The 10,000-nt window shown below is 39.9% G+C and overlaps 1 protein-coding gene across 1 annotated transcript; it reads left to right on the top strand.

Annotated features, from left to right (window-relative positions):
- Positions 1-4,054: 4,054 nt before the first annotated feature.
- Positions 4,055-9,554, top strand: LOC138005986 (peroxidasin homolog). Its single transcript, XM_068852145.1, has 4 exons — positions 4,055-4,173; positions 6,836-7,101; positions 7,532-7,795; positions 9,280-9,554. Exons 1-4 carry the CDS (start codon positions 4,055-4,057, stop codon positions 9,552-9,554), a joined length of 924 nt encoding a protein of 307 aa, XP_068708246.1.
- The last annotated feature ends 446 nt before the right edge of the window (positions 9,555-10,000 follow it).

The following is a 10,000-nucleotide window of genomic DNA, read 5'->3' as shown; positions in this document are numbered from 1 at the left end:
AAAAAAGGACTTTTGCTGAAATTGTCTTTACAGGTTTAGCAAAGCTTTTGCGGTGATTGCCAGTTATGGCTTTTGCTGTGAACAGTTGTCTTTTATCCTGTAAAGCTTTCGCAGCGATTGCTTCTCGGTTATGCAAGATTTAAGTGGTGGAGTTGGACTTAAAAAAGGACTTTTGCTGAGATTGTCTTTACAGGTTTCGCAAAGCTTTTGCGGTGATTGCCAGTTATGGCTTTTGCTGTGAACAGTTGTCTTTTATCCTGTACAGCTTTCGCAGCGATTGCTTCCCGGTTATGTAAGATTTAAGTGTGGGGTTGGACATAAAAAAGGAGTTTTTGTCTTTAGAGGTTTAGCAAAGCTTTTGCGGTGATTGCTGTGAACAGTTCTCTTTTATCTTTTGAAGGCTTTTCAGCGATTGTGACTCTTGAGCGATTACGTCCTAGAGTTTGGCTGCATAGATAGTAAATCCAAGTTGGCGAGTAATAATTATGCAGTTATAATAATGTAGTAATCTACGGTTGTATTTTTAGATATGAAAAGCCATAACAAAGGCTACATGGATCCTCATCTGAATATGAAGAGGAGTCGGTATGCAGAAAAGGAAAGTGACAGGTATCCCGGCGATTGACCGTAAAGTTCTTTTTTCTATAGGGTGTGCTTTCCTGGGAAATGATATCTACAGCACACCATAAATATTTTTCATCGTCAAGGATTCGTAGACCATGAACATGACTTCCCGGCATTTGCTTTCTGCTGCACCGCATAACTATTCTTCATCATTATCTGTAGACTGTGCTTTCCTAACATGTGATATCTTCAGCACCGCATAATTGTTTCTGGTCGCTAGGAAAGACTCTGCCATTTCGCAATTAGGTTCCGTCTGCATCGCAGAACTGTTATTCACCGTCGAGGATAGACTGTACCCTCTTGTCATTTCATTTGGTCAGCATTGCAAAACTGTTCATTATCGTCAATGATAGCCTTCCCGGCATTTGATTTTTTCTGCACCGTGTAATTGGTTTTCATCATTGAGTAAAGACTGTACCTTTTCCCTATTTGATTTCTTCTGCACCGAATATTGGTTTTTCATCACTCAAGTGTAAACTGTGATTTCCCACGATTTCATTTCTTGTGCACCACATAATTCTTTATCTTCAAGGAAAGACTGTGACATCTGTGACATTCTTGGCATTTGAGTCCGTAAGCACCGCATAGTTGTTCTTAGTTCATCATGAACGATAGCCTATGTCTTTCTGGCATTTGTTTCCATCTGCATCACTTATGGTTCTTCATCATGAAGGATAGACGTTCCGTGCTTTTTCGGTATATGATTTCCTATACACCAAATTTTATTTATATATTATAATTAATAGACTTGCGTTCTTGGCGTGGAGTTTCTACAGCTACTGGGAGGGTGTGTCTTCGAGGTATCTGATTGGCGCTGGATAGACAATGCTTTTGTTCTATTTCATTTCTGTATCGGCTTAAATAATATCATTGTTTTGGATACTGGAATGCGCCTTGCGGTCACTTGATTTTGTCTGTACTGGATAGTGAGTTGTGTACAATGTTCATCGAAATTTTCGTTGCTTTCTAGTGATAGCAGAACGCGTAATTTTAGATAAAGTTCAGATTTATAAGCTTTTGGAGGGGAGGTGGGGCAGAAGAAGAGTAAGTACGCGTTAAACGTTTGGCGAATGTGCTCTCCAGACATTCTGATGAATCCAATTTCGTTACCAGTGTTTGGAACCCTGGAAACGTGGTTGTTTGTGGGTCCTGGTGTCAGTCTTAAGTTTGCGTTCAAATCAAGCAAACCAACTCTAAATTTATTTTTTCCGATCTCACAACTTTGCTCTCATTTGGATTGAAGTAAAGACGATTTATATTTTCCACAGACCAGTAAGAGAGTAGAAATGTTATTTTTATCCCGCGTTAATGTACACCGAAGTCATAAGCAAAGAAAATGGCTCAAACACCACCAAGCTTTCGTTGAGTTATTTTTTTTGTACATCGCCCAGAATGCCGCGACACATCCGGGTACTTTTTATGCGCGCCGGCGCTAAAATTCAAAATTGATTAGAGAAAGGTGCGCTTAATAACAAAGAATACGGCCAATAAGCGGCCACCAGCGCGTACGTTTTTCTGTTTCACGGACATATTAATTCCTCTGGCCAAGTACCAGCATATGGAATTTGTAGAGGAAGGATCAATAAATGATTCTGAACAAAAATTTGTTTTTTAAGGTTTCTACAAGTATTATCAAATTTGCTTTGAAAATCGACTATTTTGGGAGCTTTGTAGTATGGAAGCTGTACTTTAAGCGGAATATTCCGACGAGCTGGTTAAGTTTACGGCCAGCATATGGAAAAGTTAGTACCGGGTGTCAGGAAAGCTCCTGCAAATTTTCGCTGGTTTACGACACGTACAAGTACTATCGAAATGCGGTTTTCTGAACGCACTCGTCAACCTTCCGCAAATTTCCCCTTCGGAGGCTGTTCGGGAGAATGGTTGACTGATTTTGAAACTCCCGCGAGTAATAATAAAATGCAAAACTCCTCCTCCCAAAACAATAGCACGGGCTTTTGCTTGGGTCGGTATTTATGACTGAGGCCACCATCAGAAATGTCATGGAATAATGATGCGTAAAAGCCGGGCTGGTGTCTCGCACACTTGGACATATTACTCACAAGTGGTTTTTAACAACTGATTACTCGAAACTGCGTGGGCCTTTTATATGTTTTGATCAATTTAAAACGGATAGAATTTTGAATAATTATCTCACACAAACAATGGACAACAATGTTACGCGTCGCTTGCCTTTTCTTTTTTGTTTGGCTCGGCTCGGTTTCAAACAGAAATGCCCTTTATTTTATTTTCCCAAGCGTATTACGAATAGAAAAGACCTGTGTTGTCTTTAAAATTCTCGACCAACGTGCAGACTACCCTGAAACCGATCGAGTAAAAGACTTGATCTAATGAATTGCTTTTACCGGTCGAGCGGTAAAAAAGGACAACAATGAAATAGAAGCAAGTGTTTCGCGCACCACACTTTCACTTTGGCTTCGCTTAGAAAGAAGAATGTTTTGTGGGAAAACATTTGGCTGCCGCACTCAGACCATTCCGAGTGTGACATGTCAAAAAAAAAAAAGGAAGAACGAGAATGTTCTTGCACACGACTTTGTTGATAAAAACCTTTGTGAAGAGCGTGTGCCGCCTTTCAATTAGGGCGCTATTGCTACTTCACATGAGATCTTTTGACTGACAGTCACCGATTCATTAACGAGTGCAGTCGGAATTCCGAAATCTTTATCTATACAATAATTATTCCGCGCATTGAAAAACTGGGCTCTGGGATTCGCTCTGACGAAGGGCTAACGCTCGAAACGTCAGCTTTTAGAATCTCTGTACGGTGGTCAATTTACATTATCAACTCCGTTGATAAACCAAATTTCTGTAAGTACATGTCGCCCAAGACAATAGCATTCTGGGCGATGATCACCTGGATAAAATGGCTCAGTTTGTTTTCCTGGCTGGCTAAATGTTGGTTATTTTTTTGGCTGGCAAAAAAGGGGAGAAAGAGACATTCCTGGCTGGGGAAATGCCTTTTTGGTAAATATCCTGGCTGGGAAAAGCTCTTAAAGTAAAGATCCTGGCTGGAAATTGTATTTTAAATTCTAGCTCTAGCTGGCTTTGGGGAGCGGATATAATTTTGCCACAGAAGTTAATAATAAACCAAAAAACAATTAGTGACTGTTGAAATATTACTGGAGGCGATATCCAATCACTTTATAAATTTTTCTCGTTGGGTACTCCTGTACATCGACTTCTGATATATAATCAAAATTTTTAACAGCGCGTGTGAACCTACGACTTTAACGTAGACTACGATAATCTGTAACGCAATGTCGGACTTTGTCAGATCAAGTTCAACATTGTAGCGCCATGTTCATCGTTACGTTCCAAAGCAGTTCTTACCGCGAGCCCAAATCCGACAATAATTATGGGAGGTCAAAAATTGACGTCACTGAAGATAATGCCTCGATCGCGTGCGAACAAGATGGCGGATTTAGGGAGTGCACTAGAAATGGTGAATGATTTAGTTGCAGGGCTGGATACACTATCGGATGCATCGGATATTGGGGTGGTAGTCTTGAGGCTTGATTTTTTACATAGAATGTTGGTTAGCTTGGACGTCGATCAGGACTCCCTTGTACGTGGTCTGGTTTCTGTTGCCTTTGTCATGATTTTTCTCTCTTGAGTACATATTTGAATGGACGCCTCTTTTAGGCGGTTCCTGTAATGAGGCTTTACATTTGAATCCCTATACTGCTGTGTGAAACGTTTTCTTCCAAGAAAATAGTTGGTCTCGAAAATAATGTTTGTAGTTTCTTGAGGTTGATTTTCTCGATCAGCAGTAATGTGAATCTCAATTAAAATTCTAGGCTCGACCGATATGTTTATCGGCGGTAGAAGCGAGTGATCTTCAGGTTTTAAAGGTTTGACCCGGGCCCTGGCTCATTTTGTTTTTAAACGCCTGTTACATTGTGCCCTGTATCGGTGAGATAGCTGGCTTTTCGTAGGCTTTTTTTACCCTTTTTTCTGCGTTTCTTAGCAGATCCTTATGCTTTTTGGAGGCGTTGTTTTCTTAAATTGTTTCACTCGTTCTTCTGTCTTCTCCAGCGTGTTTTGGTTTGTGGCCATGGTCAGCAACTATCTTCCTTGACTTTGAACTGCTGGAAGTCCAACTCGAACTCGAACTCGAATCCAAACTCCATGGTTCGGGATTCCCTTTCAGACCATCGGGATCAATTGTTCTGCCTTTTTGGATTACAAAATAAAACTTCTGTGGCCTTACGGATAGAGTCTCGGATGGAAGAGAATTTTTCGATGGGTATTAATTGCATGTCGTTGGCGGTGTGTTGTTAGGAGATGACAGGAAATGTTCTGCGGCTGCGGTAGGTTTAGATTTTTAGTTAGGGTTGTCTATAGGGAGGGGGTTGCACTAGTACGAATTTTATTTGTTTTGTTTTAAATTAGGTCAAAATTGGAGCTTTTCCTAATCACGCGGCGAGCAAAATTTGGAAAAATTTGTCAGTGGATCAAAAATATCAAAGACGCCGTAGTGCGGGGCAGGCAGATTTTTCCAAAATCGCCCAAAGAAAACAAAAATTCATTAAACATGTCAACTGCGTGTTTATATAAGAAAATTGATGCACTGTATGCCTTCACTAGTATACAGCAATGAACTGAGTTACTTGTCTGAATTTAGTACTTAAATGACGACACTACAACCACTACATTGACCTACAGTGTACTCCAATGAACACGCTACACCACTATATTGATCTCTGCAGCCTAGTTGTTGATATGAACCCAACTTACGTATAAATTATTTGTTAGCAGCTTTTCAAATAGTTTTGTTGCATTTTCTATTTACAGTTTGTAAACGTTGTCATGGTAATCATGATATTTCATCCAGGAAAGTAAGATGTATTTCCCCTTGAAAATACAGAGGACACTCATGTGCTGTGATCATCAGTGCTCGAATGACGTCCATTTCAGTCCAGTGATGATTAGAGCTGCAAGAGATATAAAATTCCTTCAAATGGAAATTCAATTCATGTTAATTGCTTTTTCTTCACCTAAGTTACAGAACATAACTATATACTAGACACCCATAATGCCAAACGTCGTTTGTGGGGAGGGAGAATGGGACCGACACAAAAAACGGCTGCAAGGAGGCTAACACTAAACGAGATAACTTGGGATTTTTTAGCAATTTATCGCTTTAATTTAACTCAAAATCATTGAGATATTCAAAACATCCCAAGTATGTTCCATTTCCTTCGCTTTTGAGTTTGTCAACATCATGATTTGTGGTACTTCAGGTGCACGTGTTCGATAGTTTGTTTTTGCATCTCGTAGATGTTGAGATTTCCAATTAAAAACTCTGTTTTGATTGGCCACTCTACTTTACTGCGCAAATAGTTCACCAGTCAAAATAGATACGTTTCGAAACAAAGTGTTACAGTTCGAAATTCGCAGCAAGGAGGAAAGCTTTTGAAAGCCTCATGAGTCTTGTAAAGAGCAGCATTCTTTCAAAAACTGCGTGGATTTCTTGTCTTCTCGTGACCTGGATTATCATGATCTCTCTTTCATCTGGTAAGCTAACCATTAACTTACGTTAAGCGCAGTTTTTTACGTATACTCACTTCATGAAAATTACGGGATGCTCTCTTGACTACAAGAAGGCTTAATAGCACTTGACAAGACGCCAAGGAGAATGCATTTTTTTAACGGAGGAAATCTCGGATGGGTCAACAGAAAGAATAATAAGTTTGACTTCTTTCGAAGACTGTTTCCCAGTTGTTTTGCATGTGTCAAACCACCTCGCGGGATTGAGCGCCTAGGGAGAAATCCTTTGAAACTGCTGAGCAAGCAGAAGAAAACGGCAGTGTTACAACTTGGCATGTCGCCCAACTTGGAAGGTGTTTCCCTTATCCGAAATTAAATCTGTCTCGAATAAGTCAAGATTATTCTTATCAATGCAAAAAAAAACTTGGTATTAGTGACGTGAAATGAAAAGTTGATCGTTTAAGTTAAACGTTGATTTGTATTTACCGACATTGTGTTGGTAAGTTCGAAGTTTGTTTACATGAACTTTAATGTTGACATGACATAGTCCGATGTCGATGTGTAAAGTTGGATGTTGCGTTACAACTTCGATTTTTGGCGGAGATGGAATGCCATATTGAAAGAGGTTTAAATAGCCTTCTTTCCAACCTAGTGTTATTCACTTGAAGAACGTATTGTTTCCCATGAAATTGTCAACTTTTAGATCAAATATTACAGTTCCCCCAAACATCACATCTATCTCAACGGACCAAACTTCGAACGAGACAAAGGACGTGACGCTATCATGTTACGCCACTGGAAGACCAGTTCCAAACATCACGTGGTCAAAGCAAGGAAATAAAGAGTGGAAACACACAGAATCTGTTCTCTTGTTAAAGAATATCAGCAGATATCATGATGGCGAGTACAGGTGCACAGCAACAAATCGTGCTGGAAACGCAACGGCTTCCATTAGAGTGACTGTTCAGTGTAAGTATGAATGTGAGATGATTACAACATGAGCTTCCCTTGAATCACGGTCACCGTCACATTAATACGTAATGCTCGTTCTTAACTGAAATTATTTCGCACTTAGCTTGCTTCAGTTAAACCATCGTGATAGCAAAGATCACTACTTTCCCTATTTTTCAGAATGGCTGCTATGGAGGCAAATTCTCTTTTATGTTTACTCGACAAACAAATTCCATACTTGCTATCCGTAACAGTAAAAAACGTTAGTCTCATTGTATTAATTGAAAATGCAATGATGAAGGGGTGTATGAAGCATGAACGCAATTGCAAAAATTGCGTTCATAACTGCGAGGATCATAGCTTCACTTGAGAACGCATATACTTCTTGATCTCCCTCCACGATCCGGGGGCACAAAATCTTGTATTTTTTGTACTGATTTTTCAACAGACAAACCAATTAGAACCAATGTGACATACGCCGTTAAGGGTGACGTTGTGCTGGTGAAGGACACCGTAACTTTCTCCTGTTCTGCTGATAGCCTACCGCCACCACAACTTGAACTACGCTTCAACAACAAAACTCTCGGCCTCTTCCAAAACGGGAAGTTTTCTCTTCAGCATGTCAACATCTCTGATGAAGGGGTGTATGAATGTATCGCCCGAAATGTTCTTGGGACAGGTGCTATAGCTCGTCTTAACCTGAGGGTAAAAGGTATGTATGTATGATACGGATTTTATGGAATTGACACTGCTGATTCGAATTCTTAGAAGACTGATTACAGTTTCACCACAGTTTAAACGCGAGAAAAGTATATTACGACCTACCCTGCGAGCATAGTCTCTTTCGATCTTCCTAGACAATTCGGGAAGAGGTAAGTAGACTCTGCTCACCGCCTCCACATTCTTTGATTTGCCGCTCATCCAAAGAATTGGATAAGTCAGTCCAGTTTCGACTTGTCAAACCTGTTTTCTTAATTTTGCGCATGATCAATCGCCACGCGTCATCAATATTTTGAAATTTACAACAGCGTGGCGATTTTAACTGTTAGAATTCTCATGAGTTTTTCAGTAAAAAAATTAAATGGCATTTTAAGAGTATGGACTATCTTGAGTTTCCAATGAAATGATTCCTTGATTGTCGTGTGTTTGCCAGAGTTGTTGGAAAATATTCCGACTGTTTGTTTTCGTTTTGTGGTTTTGTGGCTACTGGTCACGCGTGACTGACACCGAATTACATTTAAATTTTTAACGCATGCTCAATACGAAATGTGGAGGCGGCGAGCAGAGTCTACTTTCCTCTTCCCGACTTATCTAGGAAGATCGAAAGAGACTCTGCTCGCAGGGTAATTACGACCAACATGGTGTCAGAAATGTTCTTTCTGGGTCAGGAAGTATCTTTGCTGTTTTTCTGCTTTAACCATATATATCTATCTTCAACTATCTCGGGAACTATGTCACTTCTTCAACCAACGACTATTGAGGCCAAACCACAACTCAGTTCACTGTGTTTCTCAAGGGCTAAGAGCAAGAGTTTACTACCAAAGAGTAAGAATCTGGTATGAGGTTTGTCCCCATCAGCGTCAGGAAAGAGTTTATTTTTAAACCTAGTTTTGTGGAAAAATAAACAGTACACCAAATTGGCTAATTCAATGTTGTACCCAATTCAATTCTCTCGGGGTTATATAAGATTCTTTGTTCATTGTAATTGCATTCTAATGTAGCATTCATATTTAACTGAAATGGGGTTTGAATTGGGTACAACATTAAGTTAGCCGATTTGGTCTATTGTTTGTTTTCTTGCAAAGCGTGGTTTAAAAGTAGACACTTTCTTACTCTGATGGGGACCGTAACCCAATTTGGGTAAATCTTACTCTTGAATAATAGAGTCTTGCTAAGAGTCAGTACTTGTATGAGAATATGTTATATTTGATTGTCAATAGTAATATTAGCTTACCCTCATAGTCTCTTGTATTAGTCTAGAATTAAGGGTCTTCCAATTGTACTAAGTGTTTTGAACAACTAAAGAATAATGTATAATTTGAACTGAAGAAAAGGAGCACATAGGCCATGTATGTAACAAGGACAAGAAACAGGGTCAGCATTATCACCAGGAACAAGGAAAAAGCCGAACAGGTCGATAATTATTACAGTTAATGGAACAAGGATACGAGAACACCTTGCCTTTTTTCCCCACAGTTTCACCAACCATCACCTATATTTCTCACGACACAACCGTCAATGAAATGGATGACGTCACTTTATTTTGCAACGCCTCTGGAAAGCCAGACCCAACAGTCACGTGGTCATTTGCTGAGAATCATGCAAAAAGAATGGCTGTTACAAATGAAACTATTTTGTTAAGGAGAGCCAGCAAAGATGTTGCAGGACGCTACCGATGCACCTCGGAAAACGGCGTAGGAAACCCGGCAGTGGCTGAAGTACAAGTTGCAATTAACTGTAAGTGGAATTAGTTCTTGAAGAAATTTTCCTATAAGTCCATGTGAAGCGGTATGCAAGTTGACGGCTTTGGTAAGTGGAGCTATCCACATTTAATGTATGGTTTGCTTTTGAAAAAGTTTTTTAACTTTAAAGAAAGGAGCAAACAGCGTGGTAACCCAATCGAGGTCATAAAAGTTTAGAGAAGAAACAATGATTACTTAGTTCGAAGTCTGCGAGACGTTTCTCTTGTACCCTCACATCGTCTGGTCTTACTCATGAACAACCCTTTACTTCTTCTGACAGACAAACCAGAAATCAAAAACAAGTCTTCCTCACATGTCGTGTCCTGGATTAACCACAAAACCGTCATTACATGTACGGCTGACGGTTTTCCAGTGCCAGAAATAACATGGAGCCATAACGGAGTTGTACAATCGTCCGCTGTTAAAACGTCTGCGCAGTCTCGAACGCGGCACAG

Source organism: Montipora foliosa, chromosome 6 (assembly GCF_036669935.1).
Source record: "Montipora foliosa isolate CH-2021 chromosome 6, ASM3666993v2, whole genome shotgun sequence".
Taxonomy (NCBI): Eukaryota; Metazoa; Cnidaria; class Anthozoa; order Scleractinia; family Acroporidae; genus Montipora; species Montipora foliosa.
Note: the sequence above shows the minus strand (reverse complement) of the source record. Positions and strands in the feature narration are given on the sequence as shown.